The sequence below is a fragment of the Corticium candelabrum genome, chromosome 11, assembly GCF_963422355.1.
Source record: "Corticium candelabrum chromosome 11, ooCorCand1.1, whole genome shotgun sequence".
Lineage (NCBI taxonomy): Eukaryota > Metazoa > Porifera > Homoscleromorpha > Homosclerophorida > Plakinidae > Corticium > Corticium candelabrum.
Window position 1 is genome coordinate 4,977,524 of NC_085095.1, and position 22,803 is coordinate 5,000,326.

General features: G+C 40.7%; 4 protein-coding genes across 8 annotated transcripts in view; 2 read left to right on the top strand and 2 right to left on the bottom strand.

Moving 5' to 3' along the window:
• Positions 1–1,493: 1,493 nt before the first annotated feature.
• Positions 1,494–2,968, bottom strand: LOC134186660 (aldo-keto reductase family 1 member A1-like). The gene is made up of 4 exons (XM_062654671.1): positions 2,374–2,968; positions 1,964–2,275; positions 1,813–1,899; positions 1,494–1,760 (listed from the first exon to the last, which is right to left on the bottom strand). The coding sequence occupies exons 1-4, from the start codon at positions 2,902–2,904 to the stop codon at positions 1,692–1,694; spliced, it is 999 nt and encodes a 332-aa protein (XP_062510655.1). The 5' UTR covers positions 2,905–2,968; the 3' UTR covers positions 1,494–1,691.
• Positions 2,969–3,014: 46 nt separating this feature from the next.
• LOC134186659 (heterogeneous nuclear ribonucleoprotein R-like) lies at positions 3,015–8,016 on the top strand. Its single transcript, XM_062654670.1, has 4 exons — positions 3,015–3,131; positions 3,278–3,846; positions 5,682–6,200; positions 6,390–8,016. The coding sequence occupies exons 1-4, from the start codon at positions 3,053–3,055 to the stop codon at positions 7,725–7,727; spliced, it is 2,505 nt and encodes an 834-aa protein (XP_062510654.1). The 5' UTR covers positions 3,015–3,052; the 3' UTR covers positions 7,728–8,016.
• Positions 8,017–11,579: 3,563 nt separating this feature from the next.
• On the bottom strand, positions 11,580–17,600 carry LOC134187022 (uncharacterized). 2 transcript variants are annotated; one of them, XM_062655134.1, is made up of 7 exons: positions 17,534–17,600; positions 17,272–17,469; positions 17,024–17,202; positions 13,148–13,240; positions 12,992–13,080; positions 11,878–12,034; positions 11,580–11,820 (listed from the first exon to the last, which is right to left on the bottom strand). In XM_062655134.1, the coding sequence occupies exons 1-7, from the start codon at positions 17,550–17,552 to the stop codon at positions 11,671–11,673; spliced, it is 885 nt and encodes a 294-aa protein (XP_062511118.1). In that variant the 5' UTR covers positions 17,553–17,600; the 3' UTR covers positions 11,580–11,670. The 2 variants fall into 2 exon arrangements, with proteins under 2 accessions (XP_062511118.1, XP_062511116.1); XM_062655132.1 differs by having other exon boundaries at positions 17,024–17,469.
• A 48-nt stretch (positions 17,601–17,648) lies between these two features.
• Positions 17,649–22,803, top strand: part of LOC134186388 (protein MMS22-like) — a 19,005-nt gene continuing 13,850 nt past the window's right edge. For all 4 annotated transcript variants that reach the window (XM_062654349.1, XM_062654353.1, XM_062654351.1 and 1 more), the window contains exons 1-4: positions 17,649–17,773; positions 17,889–18,070; positions 18,427–18,505; positions 22,083–22,458. In XM_062654349.1, coding sequence (XP_062510333.1) covers positions 17,730–17,773; positions 17,889–18,070; positions 18,427–18,505; positions 22,083–22,458 — 681 coding nt within the window. In that variant the 5' untranslated portion in view covers positions 17,649–17,729. The remainder of the gene's footprint in view (positions 17,774–17,888; positions 18,071–18,426; positions 18,506–22,082; positions 22,459–22,803) is intronic.

The following is a 22,803-nucleotide window of genomic DNA, read 5'->3' on the forward strand; positions in this document are numbered from 1 at the left end:
GAAGCAGGACTTACTTCAGTTACAGCTAGTGGCAGGCATGCACGTGTAAGATGGCAGAAGGCAGTTCTTTTTTTCTGGTCTCACTTGTCTGCAAGTCAGATTGCTTGTTTCAAGAAGGGGCTGCAAGAAGATTTGAACGATACTGAAGACTTTCAATTGAGCACAGATCAATCCCAAAATCGATTTGCATATGTTTTGGGTAGACATTATCGAGCGTTCTAAGAGAGGATACCATCCAAAACAATTAAAAAAGTTAACAGCTTGGGCCATGACAGTTTTTCGTTCTTGGTGTGACATTCGAGGACATTTCAAAGAATTGAAACTGGACAACATAACACCAGTTCAACTCGGTGATACTGCCTACATTTGTCATGGAAGCACGGCGTCAGAATGGTTCCTCTCATAATTACCCTCCCAGTACACTGGATATGTTGGGAGCTGGCATACAACGTCACTTCAAAGAACGTGGTCAGCCTACTTTTATCAATTCTTGCAGATAAGGATGCTCGATTTGCTTTAACACGTTAGCAAAGATCGACCAAGATGATTCAAAATCACAGATGACTTGACTAGCGGCTGCCAAGATGTCAATTATACTGAAACTGGAGTGACTAAAATTGAGGAAAAGGAGAAGGGCACCTAAGTTTTTCTGGAAATGTGATAGTAAATTTGAACTTTGGAAAATAATTGGAATTAGATTGTGGTGTTCTGTAATTTTTGCGTTGTAATAAAGCAATTATACTGAACAAACCACAGGGTACTAAATGAAAACCACAGGGTATTATGTGAAATAAATTGTTCAATCAGCAGGCAAACATCAAAAAATATCTCATTATACATTCATGTATGGTCTAAGTTATAGCTAAATCTTTAGTAGCTTCTCTTCGTGGAGGATCATAGGGTGTTGAGCAATGGAGAAATCCAGCACTTCGACTCGGAAAAGTGAAGATCCAAACTTGTAGCAAGTAGAGTACATACATTGTAGCAAGCATGGTGTAAGTGAATAGTGTTCTAGAGATTAGATAAACGGTACAGTTGAATGCTTATTTTGATGAAAAGGAAATAGTTTGCAAAGGCTGAAATGTCTGCTGCCAAACAGTATTTGGTGTGGTCCCAACAAGACGAGATGGGGCGTGCCGCCACATCCGCCTACAAATTTTTGGCAAAAAAGTGTGGTAACTGACATAATTGGTTGGACCATGCCCATCCTACAGGTGCTAATGTTAAAGGTACTGATACAACCCAATACCACTCTATTTATCTGAGCCATCACCTACAGAGAATGTGTGCTTGCTTCGGGACTTCGTAGTATTGTACTAGTTAATGATTTGACTTATTACTGCCAAGTAGCTTGAAAACTGCATGTGTGTGTGTGTGTGTGTGTGTGTGTGTGTGTGTGTGTCCATCCATAAAGGACCTGGGTACAAGGCTACTCGAATAATGTAACTGACGTCACCTAAAACTACTACACGTCTGCGAAGTTCTCTAGTACACTTGTATATACTCAACTGTGTCCACATTTAATATGAAAGAGAAGCTTCAATTCAATACAGCCTTGCTCCACTCAAAAACATTCATGAGAAATAGAATGTAGGAATATGAGCACCAACAACCATTCAACGAATTACTCATACTGGTTCATCAAATATAGCAAACAAAAAGTCCGAATCCTGGATAAACTAGATGCACTCCTAGAAAGGCTCGTGAAAGGGGAATTCTGGATGTGCTCCATCTCTGGCAATCTCCTTACCATCAGCAGTCTGTAAACAAGAGGATTAGACTACCACATATATGTACAAATCAGGTGTGAACCTTAATAGTTGGAATACAAGCTCTCCAGTTCCTGTTGAATGAAGCTATCTCAGTCATGTCTTCATCAGTCAAATGAAAGTCAAACACCTGCAATAAAGGAATTAAGTCAATGGAAAATATGAACGGGTATATCGCTGATGATTCCACCAACTTGAAAGTTGGATTCAATGCGAGATGTTGTGACACTCTTCGGTAGCACAACAACATCTCTTTCAATCTGGTAGCGAATGAGGATTTGAGCTGGCGTCTTGTTGTGCTTCTTGGCGATTGCATCTAGCTTTGGATCTTTCAACAGAGCCGGGTCATCAGGCTTTGCCCACGGTCTGTCAGGCGACCCCAGTGGACTATAAGATTCAAACACTACACCATGCTCATTGCACACTTCAATCAATGGATCTTGTGTGAGATACGGGTGACATTCGCACTGCAGTGCAGCAGGCTTGATCTTGCCCTTCTCACATATCTAAGAAATCCCATATTAGACACTATACACAGAACATCATTCCCAGACTGAGAGAGAGCAAGCAACTCGTGTGAAGATAATACTTATTATTCACTAACTTGGGCGACTTGTTTGCTATTGCAGTTGGATAGTCCGATGTGCTTGGTCAGACCCTCATCCACCAGTTTCTCCATTGCAGTCCACGTATCAATCAGCGGTGTGTAGTCATAACGTATTGTGCCATCCTCGTTTTTAGGAAACTTCTCCTCGCCTCTTTCGAAGCCCATCGGCCAATGAATGAGGTAAAGATCTACGTAGTCCAGCTGAAGATCCTTCAACGTCTGTTGAATTGCCGGTTTGACGTCATCAGGATGATGGCACGTGTTCCACAATTTGGATGTAATAAACAACTCTTCTCGCTTCACCGAGCTGCCTAGTTTCATTTTGAGCGCCTCACCGATTTCCTTCTCGTTTCCGTAGATATATGCACAGTCAACATGTCTGTAACCTACGTCGAGAGCGTGTTCTACGGCTTGTTTCACTTCGCCGGGTTTGCTTTTCCACGTGCCAAGCCCGACTAGAGGAATCTCAGCACCAGTATAGAGTTTTCTAGCGAGCGACTGATCGCCTGGTTTTCGAATACGAGACATGACAGAACCAGCTGAGAAGTAAAGTGTAGCCTAGAGGCAAGCGGTACACTGTACAGTGTAAATTGCAATGCGCATGCGGGGCGCCAAATGTAGGCCAATTGTTAACTACCCGGATATTGAGTTAGGTGGCAGACACGTGTTGACTGCAATGGCGAACCAACTGGCAATGCAACAGTATGGAGAGTCTCACGCTAACGCGAACTTGGAAGATTATGCAGCCGACTATGGTACGTCTTCTGTCGATTTCATTTGCGCGTATGGTGCGTTAGCGATACTCAGCGCAATCAGCTACATTTGCTCTCTTTCTCTCTCTGTCTTTTTTGTTGCAATTATGATTGCCGTAATGCAATTTTGTGTATTCTTATTGTTGTAGATCCTACAGTGGAGCTAGGACAGCAATCTGGGGTTCAGGAAGATGGGGGGCCCACCTCTGAGGATCAATCAGAGTGGAGTGGACAGCAAGAGTGGTCGTCTGAGGGCACTTCTTTAGAAGCACACAATAACGGTTCTATACGAGAAGAGAACCATGATGTGTACGCACAGCTGCGACGCGTCAAGATCTCCGAAGAAGTTATTCAACGTTTGAAGGAGCTTTTTAATCAAGACATCATAAAGGAGGACGAGTTAGATGTAAGAGCAATAGAGGGGCTGTCGGAGTTTAGCCCAGAGGCGTCCATGGACATCCTGCAGCAACTAGCCGACAGCAACCTGGACACTGTATCCAACAAGAGCGCGTACATCTGCGGCCTCATGAAGTCTTACCGAGCCAAAGTGCGCACGGCGGAAGAAACTGGACTGGAGTACGTAGGACCGGATCCGGAGAAGATCAAGCAATTGATTGAGAGGACAAAGTATCGTTTGACTGTAACGCCTGGTCAGAGAAAGTATGGTGGACCACCACCTGGATGGGAAAGAGACAGGGCTCCAGGAGACGGCTGTGAGGTAAGAAGAAGGCACTTTATTATGCAGTTGACAGTGGAATCTTATCCCTTCTGTAGCATTTGTCGATGCTGTAGTTTGTATATTGTACTTGTATTTGACCAGTTTTCCATATCTGGTACTTTGGTAATAACCATAATTGTCTGTAAAACATCCCCTTGCCTGCCTGGCAACTTTCCACACTGCATGGTGGTGTGGTTTGACCACTTGTGTGTTTGTGGCTGTCGAGCTACTATTAAACAGTAAATAACATTTTTACCCTACGCTTGAAAACACATTCAAACACATGGTATAGTAAAGCTTGGTTTACAATATGACACTGAGGACCCTGATGAAGATGCTGAGTAGGCGTAAAATGCTGACGCTGTACCATTTACAATATGATTTGATGACATCATCATAATTGTATACAATGAATATACAAAAGTCTGATTCTTTTATTTTCTCCTGCACCAAGTTGTCGCGAGATGCTGCCGTAATTTTTTTGCAGTCTGCTGCTGGGAGCCTGTTTCCCCCCCCCCCCCCCGATGTTTTTCCAAGTGTTTTTCTTGCGCCTCTCGTCTATAAGCTTCCTTGACCTGATCTACCACAAGCAGCCGTATCTATACACTTTTGATAATTTTCTCTTCCATAGTTTACTTCTGGTTATTTCACTCCTGGATTTGATCTCTGATTTGTCGACAAAAGGCACGTGCTTTCGATAGACGCTAGAGCACTTCCAGTTTGGACCTTAGAGTTGAACTTGAATCAACTGTAGCATTGGTGATGCTGATGGTGCTCGTGACACTAGTGCGAGTGTTTACAGTATGACGCCTGCTTGAGATTCGTCAGCATCGTATTGTAGGCAACAGCGTAACACGTGACCAAATAAATAATGAAACTTATTTATTACTTGTGTCATAGGATTCTGCTATGATGAAGCAAATGTATGATGTTATTTCAAATCGTGAATGTCATTTGGCTGCATTCTCATCTGCATTCCAACTGGTATGTTGGTCACTTCCATGGCAATGAATCCTAACTAGTGTGTCGCAGACTACCCAAAGTTACGAGACATAGTAGTTGGATATGTCGAATTGTGTTGTGCGTGTGGTAGTCAATTTCCAGTGCTGACTGAGTCAAATACGTGACCGGATTTTGTAGGCGGTGTCTCCTACAACCAAAACGTGCTTGAATGGTGTTCCCGCAAACTTGATTGCAAGCTATGCAACCAAGATAGAAGGTTGTGCTGAACTACAGGCAAAGCTGGATATGAGAGCGCAGTAGTAGTCACAGTAGTAGTAGTAGTAGTAGTAGTAGTAGTAGTAGTAGTAGTAGTAGTAGTAGTCGCAGTAGTAGTAGAGATTTTGTAATCTCATTGTTGATGCAGAGTTTGGGTCGTTTGCAAACCAATTCGTCATCTTTCTTCAAGTCGAAGGCACCAAGTAGGTTAAGTTTTACAAAATCAGCTTTGAAGACATTAGTGTGAAAACAGAGTGCATACAATCATGTGGTAAGCAATAAGTAGGTCATGTGATAAGTGCAAGTGTGCAAATGCAGTACAGTTGGTCCTATCAGCCTTCAATCCACAGGCACATTTTTTCTCTTGCCATAATCACACCGTTTCTACAGAGTACATATTTTACCATGAACCCTATTAGCTAACTAAGGGGTCCCAAATGTCAACAACGTAACTGTTGTACTTTGCTCTAGTTCTGAATCATCAGAACAGTTAGACAAAGTTTCTTGAGTGACTTCTAGCATTTTAGCTGCATTTCTGCAAAGACGGTAGCGAGGCTCTTAGCTTAGTGCATGTCGACAGAATGTTCTTTTAAGGTAATCTTGCTCTGTTCATACAGGTGTTTATTGGGAAGATTCCAAGGGATGTTTTTGAAGATGATCTGGTGCCGATTTTTGAACAATGTGGTCAAATTTATGACCTTCGTCTTCTTGTTGACTCTTCCACTGGTCAGAACAGAGGGTATGGGTTTGTGACATTTTTTACCAAGGATCAAGCAGAATCCGCCATCAAGAAGTGTGATGGGTGTGAGATTAGGCAAGGACGTCGTTTGGGAGTGTGTCACTCTGTTGCTAACAGGCGGCTCTTTGTTGGGTCTATCCCAAAAACAAAGACACAAGCAGACGTGGAGAAGGAGTTCAAGGATAAGACACGTGGACTAGTGGAAATTATTCTTTATATGCATCCTGAGAATCGCAATAGAAATCGAGGATTTGTCTTTCTTGACTACGAGTCACACACAACAGCTGCCAATGCCAGACGTCAACTTAGGAATGGTCAGGTTTTGGTGTGGGGAAGCACTGTGTCATGTGAATGGGCTGAAGCTCAAGAAGATCCAGGCGATGATGTGATGTCAAAGGTACAAGCTTTGTATGTCTGTCTGTTTGTATTTTGTCTGTGTTTGTATGTCAGTTACTATAGAACACACGAGTTACACTTTGCTTATGCATTTTGTCTCAATTTTCACCTTTAGCATTTAGTTTGAATGTACCAAGCTGACTCTATCAGCTTGTTCTTTTATGTCATCTGAGGTTTTCAACTTCTTTAGGTTAAGAATCTTTATGTGAAAAATCTCAACCCTGTGACAAGTGAACCAAAGCTAGTGCAGTTGTTCTCTCAATATGGTCAAGTTCATCGTGTTCGTCGTGTCAAGGACTTTGCATTTGTATTTTTTGAGAGTCGAAGTGATGCTCTTCGTGCCATGGAAGCAACAAATGACTTAGAAGTCGATGGCTCAAAAATTCATGTGGCACTGGCCAAACCTCAAACAAATGAGCAGAAGCAACGGAATGCTGAACGAAAGCGTGAACGAGAAATGCGTCAAGGAGGAGGACGACTTGGACCTCCGAATGAACCGCCTTTCTTTGGTGGGCGTCCTCCTCCTGTTAATCATGGATGGGGGCCACCGCCCGTACGAGGACCACCAAGAAATGTCATGTCACCACCTCGCGACCCATACTTTGATGAGTTTCCATCAATGGGGTATCGAGACGAAGAATACTATGATGAATACTTTGAGCCCGAGTATGGATTTGAAGAAAGATATCCACCAGAGCCAATGCTACCACCACCTCGTCCAATGCCAGGACCTCGTAGTGGGCCTCGTGGTGGGCGAGGAGGACAAGGTGTACGAGGACGAGGATTTGGTCCACGGCCACCACCACCTCCCCCACCACCGCCACCAAGAGGACGAGGGCCTCCAGTGCAGCAACGTAGACAGTCACATGGGGACAGTCCAATGCAACATCCTTCCTCAGGAGCGAGAGGTCGAGGGCAACCATTGATGTCTCCTCGTGGTGGAGGAAGAGCACGAGGAAGAGGCGGACCAGCTGGAAGAGGAAGAGGTGTGTCACCTGGTGGTGGCAATCAGGCAGGACAAGGATTTGTTGGCAAAGGAATGAAACGACCATATCTACCAGGGAAGCCGGAAGCAGGTGCAAAACGTACTCGCCCACCAGATTTGTTTGCTCGTCAGCAGCCTTTGTCCCAGCCACAGAACACTCTTTCTAAGGTCGGAGGAGTAGGAGGACTAGGAGGAATGGGAGGACCAACAGCAATGGGAGGTGGAATGGGTGCAATGGGAAGAGGACGAGGTCGTCTTATGAGTGGACAGACACAGTCAGTGCTAGGTCAACAGAGCTGGTCTGCTGGTGCCATGAACCAGCAACCACAACAGCAGCCAATGGGATTTGGTGTGACCAGTGGCTACGCTTCGATGCAAAATGCTACAGTATCTTACGGTCAGTCAGGATTGTCAACATTTGGTCAATTGCAGAGACATCCTGTTGCACAGCAGCAACCACAACAGCAGCGCCAACCACCACCACTACAACAGCGCCAACCAGGATGGTATTCAGAGTACTCTGGTGGAGGTCAATGGCAGTAATTGAAACCAGTGTTTGTTCGTCTGTGATTAAGTTCAAAACGTGTCTTGAAAAAACAACCCAAAATAGTTATTTCCGGCTAAACACAGTCTTAGCCCTTTCTAAATTAGAACCATATGACGGCTATTGCCTGAGGTTACGTCACTACTAGCCAAATACTTCATTTTCTGTGTCTGTATTTTAACCAAAAATGATTGTAAGTTTGCGTGATTCTTAGCTGTATGACCAGCAGTAAACTGTTGGTAAAATGATGCTGGAGCAACCAAATTTAGTCAAATTATGCCTTCTGAATTGGTCCACACAAAGATGAGCGTGCCATCATGTTTGAAGGCATTAGTTGTTGATACTCAAAGTATTAGTGTACGTGATTGATAGGGCAGTCAAAACGTGTGAGGCATGGGCAACGTCTTCTCTTTTCTCAAAGATGCTGGAATGCTGTTTTTCAACTACCTAATAAGTGAGTAGGAAAGTATGAACGTCTGGCACAGAAGCAGTAATTCATCGTCAGGCAGAGTTTGGTGCTGTGTGTTACATGTTAACAAATTGGGTGGTTTGTGATTATCAAAGTCATGTCTGGAGCTGCTTGAAATTCTTCGTGTGTTGATCTTAAACATTGATCTCCATTTGGTATGTTTGATTGTTACGTTAGTTGACACTTTTATCTCCACCTGAAGAATTGTTCAGAGGTTGATAGGACCATGTATTTACATGCCGAATTTGGTAATCACTGGTACTTTGAGAATGCAATGATATTAATTCATATTTCTGTAAACACAAGTTCCAATTGTGTTTGTACTGTACGGAGTTCATGATCAAATGTCAATGCAGTGTTAGACTGTACTGTACCACATTTCAACTTTATGAACACGGGCAACACTAAGCTATGCACAGTGTTAGTGACACATACATGCTTACCTGCTACACACCAATCTGAATCTAGATATAAAGAGCTGAAAGTTAAGGCAGAAATGAAGAGTTTATATCAAGTTTCTCAGAAGTGTTCCTGGTGATGTGTGCAGAGTCTATGTAAAATTGCATACACGTTTGACATAAGCAATTCTGTTTTTGGCAGGCGAGCCAGAAAATGAAACACAGAAAGTTGTGGTCTACAGTACAGTACCTATCTCTAGGTCATCATCAGTTTGTTGAAAACAGGTCAAATCTCTAACCTTTCATGATACTAATCATTTCAAATCCATATAAGGAGTCAGCTGCGTTTAGTTTTGTAGCAGTAGCAGTGTATGGTCTGCTAATTGCTAATTATAAGATGGAAAGTTTCAAACAAATACTTACCAAACACTAAGGAAATCTTCAGTACCTACATCAGAATAATACCACAGTTATAATTTTTACTAAACCGGAATTTCATAAAAAGAAATCTTTAATTAGTGTTCAGTATAGAATCTAGTTCAATCTTGCAGCATCTTGCCAGACGTTCTATAATCCCCTTGAAGCGTTCTTTGAAGAGAGCCGCCTGTGTTACAATACTCTTTACTGTAGACAGAAGTGTGTTGATTCTTTTCTTTCATTGTTCGTCCAAAGTGTCACTGAGGAATTTTCAAATCACAGGTACTACATAGTAACATGAACCTCTTCAATACAACAACTTATGATCACCTCAGGTCCTGCATTGTTGATCTGAGTAAAAAGGAGGGTTTGCCGAAATTTGCCAAACTCGTCTTGTTGAGATTCTGTGTTTGCACATTGGCATGGATAGGGAACAATTACTTTGTAAACAGACTTGTGTTCATGAGGGCATGATGACTTGTTTTCTACACTGCAAAAACATTTCGACAGACTACTGCAATTGTAGGTTGTCAGTATGTGTCAATCCAATTTGCATTCTCACCCTGTTGCACTAAACACCTCTATAGCCAGGCCCAGCTGATCTGGCCACTGCCTCAAATAGCGTCACTGCAGGCAGTCCCAATTGTAAAAAGAGAAAAAGCTGAAATGTAATAAATGTTGCTACATGTGTGTAGCCTCTGCTTTAGTCATTAAAAGCTAAAATGTAGTTGAAATGTATTAGATGTTGCTATTTGTTTGTTGTGTTTTGTGTTTGTGCCGTCGTTGCTACTAGATCATTTAGTAGTTAGTGATCTTGTAAGTATGGAAGAAGGTCGTACTATGAGGCAATGTTCAGAGAGATCTTGGATGCTTCTTTATGATATTCTACTGTACAAGGGATCTTGACAGCCGAAAACGTCTTTGGTGAGGTGAACGGAAGGGAAATACTGCTTTTGTCTTACAAACTTGAAGAATGGACGGGTGAAATGAGGAAATTTACTAACTGATTTTAGTATTAGTTTAATTAATTAACCTGTAGTTATTTTGCTAATATATATGTATTTATTCATTCCATTTTCTCGTCCTGTTTCTGTTGCCTTGTAAGCTTGTATAGAGACAAATGTCGGAAAACAAAGCCGTTACGACACTTCGTATGCGACATAGTCGTCTCTCAGAATAATTGGCAATTATCATTGGTTGTGTAGTCTCGCGTAGCCAGACCAACGTCACGCTATGTGGCAAACTTCCAGTGTTGTCGCTAAATATAGTCGGTTAAGTCACGTGAGTCACGTGCACAATCCAATCAATTTTTCTATAGATCAATATCTCAATGTGGCTATGTTTTTTGGTTACACGTTATCTTAGATATTGTGATCTTAACTTAATTACAGTACCCCAGCTGGTCAGTTGATGGTATAGTTTGACAACTTTTGTCCCACCATAAAACATTGCTGGAAAGGTAATTAATAGTGAGTAATCATGTATTCAAGTGATCAATTCCATGATGCTTTACTGTCTGCTGATGTATTGATATTGACTTTATGTATGTCAAAATTGTTTTTGTATATGCTATTTAGTTCATACCAGTCAAATGTCAAATGCATAATTATACATTAAATAGCATTAGACTTACCACATTTCAACTTCCAAACATCACCTATACATGCACAGCGTTCATGGCACATACGCAATACACACGTACAGTCCAAGCTGGAAGTCACCACAAAAATGATGCCTTCATACTGAGTTTCTCAGAAGATGTGCGTAGTGATGTGTGCAGACGTTATTATGTAGAAAAGAATGCACAGAACATTACTAGAAAGCAATTAATTAATACTTTTCTCAGTAGGCAATACCCAGAAAATGAAATGGGTTAACCCAAAGAACTTGCTACCACGATCTTGAGCACATTTCAATTCAGTAACATAACTAAGCATTCAGAATACCAATTATTATGTATTCACAATTATCTAACAGTTAATTCATGCAGACTTATGTGTGTGTACTAAAAGTTAGTCATTCTTAGTTGCAGTCTACATGTATATGCGAATTAGACAGTTGGTACGGTGAATATTTGCAAAACACTAAGACTGTGATTCCACTAGTTCAATTAACCACGCAGTTATATCTATTCTAAACCTAAACTGCATGAAATAGTATAGGTGTCGTCTTGAACACGACATCTAACAATGCCGTTTTAATGGTATCTACTATTTTTTGTTGTTATGGGATTGCCTCGAAAGATGGAAGCATCAGCAATCAGGAGAGAAATCAGCAGCTACTGTATGTACACCTAGATGCTGAATTTGGAGTCTCAGTGACAACTAACTGTTACTATGACTTGGCGACAGAGCAACCCAATATATCACATGGAATACCGCACCATTGCAAAATGCTGACTTGTCCGGATACCTCACACACCTTGTATGCACCAAGATGTGCATAAGTACACCTAGTGGAAACAATTGCCATTTTGAACTGGTTTAGTTTACGATCTGTTTGAGCTGAACTAGTTTACCGCATGTGGAGCTAGTAGACACACCAAGATTTGAGTACAAATATCAGGGTCAATGCAACAATACCATTTTCATAAAACCAAAATTTCCTTAGTAATTCTTGATAAACTACACAAATGATACTTAAATCTAGTTCAAACTTTCAGCATCTTGCCAGACGTTGTATAATCCCATTGAAGTGTTCTTTGAAGAAAGCCATTTGCGTTACACCGGATGCAATACTATTTACTTGTGACACAAGTCTGTTGATTTCTTTCTTTCGTTCTTCATCCAAAGTGTCTCTGTCATGAATCTGCCAATCACAACTACCAGTAACATAAACTTCTTCAATACAACAATCTTTCTTCACCTCCTTTGTGGGGTCTGAGTTGAAAAGGAGAGTCCGTTGAACTATGCCAAACTCGGACTGCCTGAGACTCAGTGCTTGCACAAAGTCACGGATAGTGGCAATTGCTGTGTAAACTGCCTTGTGTTCATGAGGGCATGTGGACTCATCAATTTCCAGACTGCAAACCATTTCAACAGAACGCTAGTGAATGTATCAGTGTTCTAACTAGAGCTGTTTCTGCTAGCAAAATGCTGGATAATATTTAACTATCACTGCTGGAAATGACTGACTGTACATTTGAATGTGGAGCTAGGATCAATGCACTACTTCAGTAGTGTGTCCATTTCCCTAACTCCTACAAAGGCAGGGCCAGGTGTGGGAGCTAAAGTATAAAAGCCTTTGCAACATCACACCATTTCACACATATAAATGCTTGTACTTTGCTAGTTGTCTTACAGTATTATCTACTACTCTATACTCAAAGCACATGATTACACTGAAATAGCTAGGACCATCAAATCACCCATTCCAAACTCAAATGCGTTGATACACAATTGTTCCTTGGTTTTCTTTGTAGATGGTTTAGAAAACAGAGTTTAGAAAAAGGTACGTATATAGATAATAAAACCTCAAAGCCACGTGGTTGCGGTCTCTATATAACCATACCAAGATCATTCCAAAGGCCCAAAAGACAGCATAAATATACATCACCGTATGTGGAAAAAGCATATATTATAAACCTAAGTATGTAGTAACAACAAGTGACAGATTTGACTAGCAGGTACATATGTTGCACTAACTAACACAATGAAAAATTCTGTACACAAAGGAAGCACTGCTGTCCCACCAGTTGTAGGTCACCTGCCGGGCCATAAAACCCATTTCAGTAGTGGTAAAATAACCATGCCTGAATCAATAGTTGTAAATCTAATCTTGATTGATCACAACTACTACAACTAGATTACCCTATTGACTGACTAAATTTTTTGACATCAAAAGTTATGATGTTATCAAAACATGACATCATCATATACGTATCATCAACAAATGTGACATCCTTATTGCTGGCTGGTAAATTTTCTAGTTAGAACACTGTGTATGCAGTCTGCGTAGGTTGTGTCAATTTCATTCTCACCCAGTTGCTATTACAATACCTCTGTAGCCAACTGATCTGGCAGCTGCCTCAAAAAGTGTCACTGCAGGCAGGCCCAAATACAAAAAAGGCTGAAATGCAGTAGAAATGTATTAGAAAGTTGCTATTCATGCGAAGTGTTTTGTAAGTCTGATTTACTTCACAGCTGAGAAAGTCGTCTTTGGTAAGGTGACCAGAAGAGAGATACTGCTTTCCAATGAAAAAAGCCCGATTGAGAAGGGAGTCCCAAATCTGAAAAAACGCGTGAATAAACGAGAAAATTTACTCACTCGTTTGATATTGCTAGTATATCTTTAGTTACTTCGCTAAGACCACAAGAATAAAATTACTTGTTTGACAGTTGTTTTCTCCAAAATCTGTGCTCGCCCATTTTGTTTCTGTTATAATATTATTATCACCCTCTATCAATACATGTACATGAAACACATGACACACGGCCCCAGAACTGTTCCATAGTTAATATGTCTCAACCTTGCATTCAATTGTCTTTCATTTGCCAGTAATCTAGAGATGTGTTTCTTGTATTCTTCATACTCAATTCTCACCCTTTCTTCCTCGTCCTCCAACTTTGTCATCCTTTCTGTAAACTGTCTAAAGATTGCATTTTCCAAAATTTTTCTAACTCAAGTTGCTCCATTTTTAAGTTCAGCGACTTTCTGCTTGTACGCTTCAATTTCCATTGTTAAGCCAGTTATCTGATCTTCTTGTCTTCTGATTATGGTATCTTTTGTTTTCAGTCTTTTGTTTCCAGTTTCTCTTAATATTGTTTACTTGTTTCATCATCTAGTTTAGTTTTATCTTCCAAAGACTTGTTTGTTTCTGACAATGCCAGTTTCAAATCTTTGACTGTCTCCAATTGCTGTATTCTTGCCGCTCTTCGATAATTTTTGTCTTGTTTCTCTTCCAATAAATGTCATCTTTTGTCTCTTCATTCAATTGACTTTCCAACTCCCTGATTTGACTGTTCTTTTCCTAAACAAGTTTATCGAGTAGTGACTCTTGTTCTACCTTTACTTGTTCGACTTCTTTATTCAGAAAAGCAACCTCGCTTGTAAGCTTCTCCTGGTTGGCAGACAACTGCATGTGGCTGTTGGATAATATAGTGAATCGTTCCTCGACCCCGACTAAATTTTGCTCTTGTATCTCTTTCGTACATTTCAACATTGTCTAGATCGAACGCTGGTAGAAACTATTGTTTAGTGGCGAGCTGCAGACGTTGTGAAGAAAACAGAGTATAAATCTTGTTATGATTTGACGTTATTTTGAAGCATTAATTTATTACTCAATCATTGATGTAATGTAAGATCCACAATCCCTTGCTATGCAGTCAACAAGCCAAACTCAAGTTGTCTCTAAGGTATCTGCAATCAAATCTATCCAGTAAAAGTCAAGAATGACTCAAGCCAGGGGCATAGTGTGACCTCTAGAGATGGGGAAGCTAGACTTCACAACGCTATGCATGCCCACTTCTTATTGGCTACAATTTAGCGAGGTTTCACTACAAGTTGGTGAATACCATAGGTCGTCAAGTCGTCATTCGACGAGTTAAATTTTACAACTGATGACTAGCATTGCAGTCTAGGTCGTCAATGACAGACCAAGGCTAATTTGTAATGGCTTTCTCGGTATGCATGCGGATAGCTGTACTGTACTGAAACATGTGCCACTTTGACGCTCGCATTGGGACATTTGTCATACAATGACAATGTACGCCTGGTAAAAATTATACACCAGCAACGTATGTTGACAAAACCGATCATATCCTGGATAATGAAATGGAAGTGCGAGAGCCATTTCAGAATTCCATCAGAGTAAAGGCATAAAGTCTGTGACCAGAGAGCACGTAAGAAAGTGGAGACAATGGTAGATCCTGTAGATCAAAATAGGTAGATATGATTTTAGTAGCAAGATACAGACAACTTCTGCAATGTGATATGTGGAAGTCTGGTTGAAACCTCGTCTTGTTTTGATAAAGAGAGGTGGTATATGGTACTGTCTGCGTTTAATCATTAATTCAAATAGCTATCACTATTGTCTTCCCTGCCTCCGCGAAGATGTCTTACTTAGTAGCTCTTGTCATATCTACTGGCTCAGTGGTAATGCGTTCGATACTTTTGGTTGCATGCCATTGTGAAGTACAGAATATTGCGCTGCATGCTTGCATACACTGAATTTTAGAAGGCTGTACAAAACGACAGTATACCACTAAACACCATGATTGATATGAACATGATGTCCTAGACTAAGACTTTTGACCAAAAATTCTTGGAAACTCGTCAAATGATGACAACTAGTTGGACCAATTTTTCGAGCCCTATACACTACAACATAGTATCATGGTATATTGTACTCACAAGGAACGCAAAAAACATACAAATAATTATGTCCAGTATGTTCAAGAAAGACATTCTGAGAGGCTGTTTAACAACCAGATCCAAAGTTGCATCATAATCAACGCCAGCTAATTTTTTTCTATAGTTGAAGTGCACGTAGTGCAAGTCCATTGAGTCTTTCCTGGCCCATTGTAAACTTTAGGTAAGTTTAAAGACGTTAAGATTTTAGGCCAAATGATACTGGGCTAGCGGGCCTATAGAAGCAACTGGTTACAAACAATTCTTACTTAATAGTGTAAGAATGTCAGGAAATAATTTTTGTTACATGGTTTGCTAGGTTCCACAGTAATGATAGCCTCGGTATTCCAGACTGCTTTCTGCACGTGATGGGAGGGGAGAGTGGGAGGAGAGAAGAAAGCAGTCTGGGGACAGCTCTATTGTAATTGCCTTCGGAAATAGGCGGTGTTCATCTTAATCGATAATTACCTGCATTCATTAGGAACAGTAACAAGCAGCACATGGCTAGTGGGATATTGCTAGAAGCTGCTCGCTACCAGCTGACTACAGACGAACGGGAGAACGTAGAAATGAGTGACTTTACTGAATCTGGTAGAGAGAAGGCAAAGACGTCGCGACCTTGTACTAAAATCGCTTAGCAAGCAGTTCAAGGGTCTTCAAGGCTTCAAGTTGGAACAGCCGCTGCAATGGCTTTAGCGTCCGGTAATGTCTGACAAGCATTCACTGAGTTATCATGTCATCAGGAGCGAAACACGTAGGGCATCGCATTTGTGTTAGCTGCACCCCACTGTGCTATTACAGTCGTCTGAGAATCGCTATAGGTAATTACAAAGTACTCATTGACGTCAGCAGTTGTCTGCAGCACTGATTGGCTGTTTTTGAGCAGTGGTTTTGATTGGAGCGAATGTTTCTAAACTTGAGCAGTTGCGCCTCTTCCGAAGTCACTTACAACAGAGCTGTCCCCAGACTGCTTTCTCCTTTCCTCCCACTCTCCCCTCCTATCACGTGCAGAAAGCAGTCTGGAATACCGAGGCTACAGTAATGATGGTTGTTTCAGTTGTAGATGTAAAATTCATCTTGTAATAAAACATTGACATATACTACCGTACGGTATTCACCAACTTTCTTATAATTGCATGTCCAGCATTTTAATTTGCACCACAATTTTTCCAGTCTGGATCCGCCACTGCCACATGCACACACCACTGGCGAGCTTGCATCACTTGCTATAAATATCAGTGTTGGCATCCTATTTATGGCTAGTGTCAAATTGTGGCCCCAAAGCCATCTCTCATGCCAATCAATTAATATTAATAGTGATGTCAGCAAATTGACCCAATCCAAAACTCAAAAAATTTGCTAAGTGAAGCAAACTGCTATATACGGTGCCCTTAATTAAATCAATGATTGCAAGATTCGCTAAAACTGGCAACCACAGAAATGTGCCCATATATATGTACCTAGACAAACCAGGTAAAATTAAAGTTACAATACGTAACAAGAAGTATTACAACAAAGTTCATATGCATAGTTTTAAAATATAATTTTTGATTTAATTAATAAAAACACGCCCACCGGCCAAAATAGGTGCGCGTTCCTGTCAAACAACCAATTTTATATTCTTGTGGCCTACCTAGTAATTATATGTATGTGTATTTCATACCAGTTCCACATCCACTGCTCCTGTTGCCTTGTGAACATGTCTAGAGACGAAATCGTCGGGTTGCGTACAACTCATCGCAGCGGGAGGAAACGACACATCAGCTAGAGTAGGAGCTGATGCGAACGCTTCGACGTCATCTTGTACCGGAGCGGACGGCTCAACGTTCGGCACGGTCGAACCTGAACGTAGATGTTCATCTATTAGCCTGCGCTTACGGCAATATTGCGGTCCCGTATCAGAGTCTCTACTTGTTTCGCAATTGGGTCTCCTCGCTTCGCTCGCGTTCACAGACGCCAGAGACGAAGGCGTTGTAACACTGTTTTCGTTTGAACATGCTGCTTTCTCCGCTTTCTCTACTAACCACCCTATCGCACCACCTACGCGACGTAGAGTCTCTGTAGTGATGTCTCCGAATTCGTAATCTTCCTTGCCGGTGTAACGACGCACTGATGAAACAAAAAGTGACGTCAACATCACTGTTCCCACTGTTGCACTGCAGCAGCATCTTACCAAGCTTCTTGGCCCACATGTTAGAAAACCGTCCAGTCAGACAATTTTTCACGTCCACACGCGTACTGTACGCATGCCTATAAGGCATAGGAACGACTCGTCACGTGACGCTCAAACCGCGCGAAATGAGTTTGTGTAGTCTCTGTTTTGCTGATTACGAAGCATGAAATCGATAGGATAGGTGAATTACGTTGCGATGAGCACTACTAGCAGTTATCTGGAAAGCGGGGCGCTTGAAAGGTGTTGGAGCAATTTTCATTTTTCGTAGATTTCTACTTTCACCTGGCAATGCTATTGTCTAGAATGCTTTTGATTTTATTATAATAATTGTGAATTAATGTGTTTGATGTGGCAGGCTCGTGAACGGTGAGTCACCAGTGAATGTTGCTCGACGTGAGCCTGCAGATGATCTGTTTGGATCTCGTTTCGAACCTAACGCATTGGGCACATCGACGAGACAGATGTTTGTATTACTGAGACAGAAAATAAACGATCTAACAGCTCTCTCATTGCCAACAACTTCTAATAAATCAAACGGTAAGGGTCACGTGATGAACCAATCAATAAATTTACAGTAGAAGGCAAGACTGCATTTTGTATTTTTCTGATTTATTTCCATTTGGTATCTTTATTTATTATTAATTAATTAATAGCATTTACTATTTAGGTATTTATTTACGCTTATTTATTGTTTATTTAGTATTCATCTTTTTATTTATATGAAATTAAGTGCTACAATACATTGAGTTTATAATGTGTTTATGGAGTTACTGCTTGCATTTTTGTATGTGAATGTTTGCGCATTTGAGGGATATGTTTAGTTAACATCAGTTGCTTTTATTGTGCCTGTCATAAGAAGGATCAAGAACCATTGTCAAATTTGTTATTTTTAGTATCATTGGAATCTGCTGTGAGGGATGGATATAGACAGTGTGTTGTGTTTATGTGCTATCTTCAAGACTATGTTTTCAGGTAATGCACTTGTTTCTTTTTGTGCATGCAATTGGGTGGGTATTGTTTGTTGTCTTGTATGTTTCGTTAGGTTGTTTGTAGTATTTGACTGCTAATTAATCTAATTGTCTGTCTACCTGTCTGTCTTGTGTCTGTATGTCTCTCTGCCTGTTTGTCTCTCTGTTTGTCTCTCTGTCTGTTTGCACGTGTGTGTGTGTGTGTGTGTGTGTGTGTGTGTGTGTGTGTGTGTGTGTGTTTGTGTGTGTGTGTGTGTGTGTGTGTGGTGTCTGTAGCTCAATTGGTTAGAGAGAGCATTTGAAGAATGGAAACATCCGGGACCTTTGCAGCATGAGTTAAAGTATGGAATGGGCACAGGCGTAATTCCCTGAGGCAAGAAACTCACACGCCATTGACTCTCAACTGAAGAGTATAAATGGAGTACCTGGTCATTGACTGGGGGGGGGGGGTGGACAAGACCACAGGCTTGGCAGAACATCTTGCATTGATAGGGTTCGTGTGGGCTTGAGGTCGAGTTTTGAGAATGCGCTTAAGTCAGTGCCCTTGGATGTTCTGGCCAAGCACCAAGGGGTTTGTCAATGTGGCCTGAAACTCTGACCAAGTAGTGCTGAACGCCCCACCTAGAAATAGGTGGGGTGCTATATCAATACCTTCACGTCTATTTGTCTATTTGTGTGTGATGCAAAATGTTGCTCATGACCACTGGCTGCGAGTAAAATCAGTAGCACGCAAAAATCTTTTGGCAAAACAACGGGAAGTCAAACATGCCATCAATGTGGCCTGGATTCAGAAAATAGCGAGTGTGGCTAAGTTTAAAGAGAATGATCGAACACAATAGGATTGTATACGAAAATTACACCTAACCAGTATTGGATGAAGGCCAGCGTGTGTTAATACAGTGCTCAATGAAAAAAATGGAGAACTGACAAAGGATCTGAAAGATACTCAAGAATGTTGGTACAGATATTCAGTCAGTTCTAAATGTACTAAATTTCTTAAACAGGATGTTGTACCTCTAGACCTTCGAGGAGAAATCCTGGAGATCCTCCAACATTTAAACATTTTGAAGCTGGGCAAAGTTGGGAGTTAAACCGGAATTCTTCCAGAATTGATTGCATTTGGAGGTCCAGACCTGCAGGGATATTAGACATTGGAAAAACACAGGATAGTACCAATTTTGAAATAAGGTGATTTACATCAGTGTGACAATTGGAGAGGCATAAGCCTTCTAGATGTTGTTGGCAAGGTGTTTACAAGAGTCCTTCAGGAGAGACTACAGTATGCGTAGAAGAAATGGTGTTAGATACACAAAGTGGTTTTTGAAAAGGAAGGGGTGTGTTGATATGTCTGTATTGCAAGGCAACTTATTGAAAAATCAAGAGAATTTAATTCCTCCTTATATGTAAGAGAATTTAATTCCTCCTTATAGGTTCTTCTTGTAGATTTGAAGAACCTACGATTCAGAATCTCATATTGCTCTTTGGCAAGTTCTGGAAGAATGTGGCATACCACCGACCCTTGTAGCCATCATCAAATCTCTACATGAAGGAATGCAAGCTGAAGTAAGGGTTGGAGTCATGATCACTGACATAATATATGTTTGTAATGGTCTTCGTCAAGAATGTGTTTATTTCCCCACTCTTCAATGTATATTTCAATTCAGTTGTTCAAGATTGGAGGAATCTTTGTCATTCAGAAGGAGTGTGTGTTAAGTATAAGATTGGTAGGTGGTTAGTGGGGAACAGAACCTCAAAGTCTTGTCTGTCTACTTTGTAAGTTAGAGTCTCAATTTGCACATGATGCAGCCTTATACTCTACATCACGTGAAGAGATTTTGAACACATTTCCAAGACTTTTGTCCAAACTGCAAAGGATTGGGGATTGACCGTATATAAGTACCAGCAAGTCAAAGGATATGGTATTTGAAATCACCGTTTGTGAAATACAAAATTCTTTAGATCCAGTGATTGTAGAGGGTGGCTCTATTGAAATAGCTGATAACTTTGTCTACCGAGGCAGCTGCATTGCAGCAAACAGTGAATTACACGAGGAAGTGTCACACTTCATTAGGATGTTCTCTAAAAGCCTTTGGATGCTTAGGTCAGTCAATTCTCAAGAACAAGCTTTTGTCAATAACAACAAAAAGAACTGTTTATAAAGCTGTCATTTTACCCACTCTTGTATTATATGGTGCAGAGACTTGGACAGCCAAGTCTAATAATATCAGATGTCTAGACTCATTTTACAATCAATGTATACAGTACATTTTTGGTGTCACCAGATATCACCAGATATCAACAGTGGCATGACATCGAGACAAATGACATCAAAAGTTGGCATGAATGAACAGATATCTGATTTTTTAATGTTCCATTGATTACGTTGGCTAGGGCATGTTGTTGGTATGGACTCTCCTCGTACTCCAAAAGTTCTTTTTGGAGAGCTACTTTCTAAAAGGCCGTGTTATGGCATTAAAAAGAGATTGAGAGATGTACTATCCCATGATCTAAAAGCTATGAATGTGTTTGAGGACTACGTGGAAGGCTAGGGTCAATGATTGTCTGACAACTATGGCCAGAGAAAGTCTGCAAACTCAACACTGCTAACCAACAAGATCAATCAATTTTTGTATGCCTGTGTGAAAGATTTCTTGCAGACAGAGAATAGCACACGACGTTCATGTTTTTGTTCAGTGACAACACAGTAACAGTCGCTTATTGCCATTTCTTTGGTGTTTCATCTCTTTGGAGACACTGTTATCATTGCTGCATGCAATGGACAGCTGCCAAGGTGTGTGTGTGTGTGTGTGTGTGTGTGTGTGTGTGTGTGTGTGTGTGTGTGTGTGTGTGTGTGTGTGTGTGTGTGTGTGTGTGTGTGTGTAGTTAAATCTGTTTTATTACCTTTACCAGGAGGTTCTGTTTATCAGCATTGGTTTGTTTGTTTGTTTGTTTGTACAGGATTACTAAAAAATGTGTGCATGGATTGATTTTAATAAAATTTGATTAGATGATAGAACTTTGATAGATGAACAATTGATTAGTTTTTGGATGAATCCGAATCAGGGTTTCCTTTCAAAGGAATCAGTGTTCCCTTTCAAAGGATTGGCTTTGTTGACAACTGGCGGACGAGAAAAGCTAGATGATATTTGAATTCGCTTTTGCAGACCCATACCATGTTTATGAAGAGTGAATGTCGTCGTCTTATGTCGCAGAGCTTTTCTTGAATACAATCATGCAATGTACGTACTGAGAATGATAGCCACTAGCATGTTGTTGAGGTGAGTCACCTTGCCTCATGTGTAGTTGGATTTTGATGAAATTTGGCAGGATGATAGAATATTGATGGAGGAACAATTTATTAGTTTGGTATGTGTACATGCTAAGGTGAACACAGAATCCTTTTGAATAGTTGCCATTATTAATGCCATTATAAGGTAACTGAGCTTCCTTGGTGGAGGTTTGCGCTCTCAGAGTGCTGTCTTGATTTTTAGTTGGTTAGATTTATTTGTGTATTTATACATGCTGCAGTCGAAGTCTAATACTGTTTTGTGCATATACTGATTATTCCTCTTTTGTTGTAGAAAATTTCAAACTCCACATTGTTGTTCATGTTCACTTATGTCACACACAGATGAGGCTGGCATTTTGCTTCAGCAGCTCAGGGTTTTAATCAAGCACGTTGGGTGCCTATCACTCACTCCTTTGTCGGCCGTGGAAGCTGCAGGGTCAGTCAGCTTTATGGAAGGCTATAGCGCAGGAACAAAGTCTTGGGTGTCTCGTGTCTTGTTTCAACTTAAGCTGGACATTCATTGGGGAGTCATTGAAGCTCTCTTCAGGTTACAGTTGGGAAGAGTAGGAAGACAACTGATGGAAGTTTCTAATGAGTTTAACGTGACAGTGACTGGTCAGATGTCAGAGCTGGTGAAAGAGCTAATTTTAATTGCAGCAAAGTGGAAGGTTCGTATGCACAAATGTGCAACCGTGTACTAATGTAATTTAATGGAGACCCAATATATGCTTGTGAAGTGCTGCTTTATGTACCTTTTTACTTGTATTTGATCATCTGGAATATGTCTTGTCATGCATATGATGTTGCAATCTTTCATGTTTTGTTTGTACCTTTTTATTATGTTTTTCTAATTTTTCTGTTTATGCATTTTTCTTATCATATAATACATTCTGTGCTCTCAACAGTTACCGCATTACACATGTGACATTGTCACCATGCTGTCATTAATATTATTTTCATTACATCACGTATTTGTAATTTTTGTGTATATTGTTTTTACATTTAATTTAGCA

Bases quoted from the DNA above. Each gene is read 5' to 3' on its own strand.
- LOC134186660 (XM_062654671.1), bottom strand. From the start codon at position 2,904: ATGTCTCGTATTCGAAAACCAGGCGATCAGTCGCTCGCTAGAAAACTC. The intron at 2,276-2,373 runs GTTAGTGAATAA...GGGATTTCTTAG, and splicing joins ATAGCAAACAAGTCGCCCAA to ATATGTGAGAAGGGCAAGAT. The intron at 1,761-1,812 runs GTTCACACCTGA...TCTTGTTTACAG, and splicing joins CTTGTATTCCAACTATTAAG to ACTGCTGATGGTAAGGAGAT.
- LOC134186659 (XM_062654670.1), top strand. From the start codon at position 3,053: ATGGCGAACCAACTGGCAATGCAACAGTATGGAGAGTCTCACGCTAAC. The intron at 3,132-3,277 runs GTACGTCTTCTG...TTATTGTTGTAG, and splicing joins AGATTATGCAGCCGACTATG to ATCCTACAGTGGAGCTAGGA. The intron at 6,201-6,389 runs GTACAAGCTTTG...CAACTTCTTTAG, and splicing joins GCGATGATGTGATGTCAAAG to GTTAAGAATCTTTATGTGAA.
- LOC134187022 (XM_062655132.1), bottom strand. The intron at 13,081-13,147 runs GTAAATCAGACT...ACTGCATTTCAG, and splicing joins ACGACTTTCTCAGCTGTGAA to CCTTTTTTGTATTTGGGCCT. The intron at 11,821-11,877 runs GTGAAGAAAGAT...TGTGATTGGCAG, and splicing joins ACTCAGACCCCACAAAGGAG to ATTCATGACAGAGACACTTT.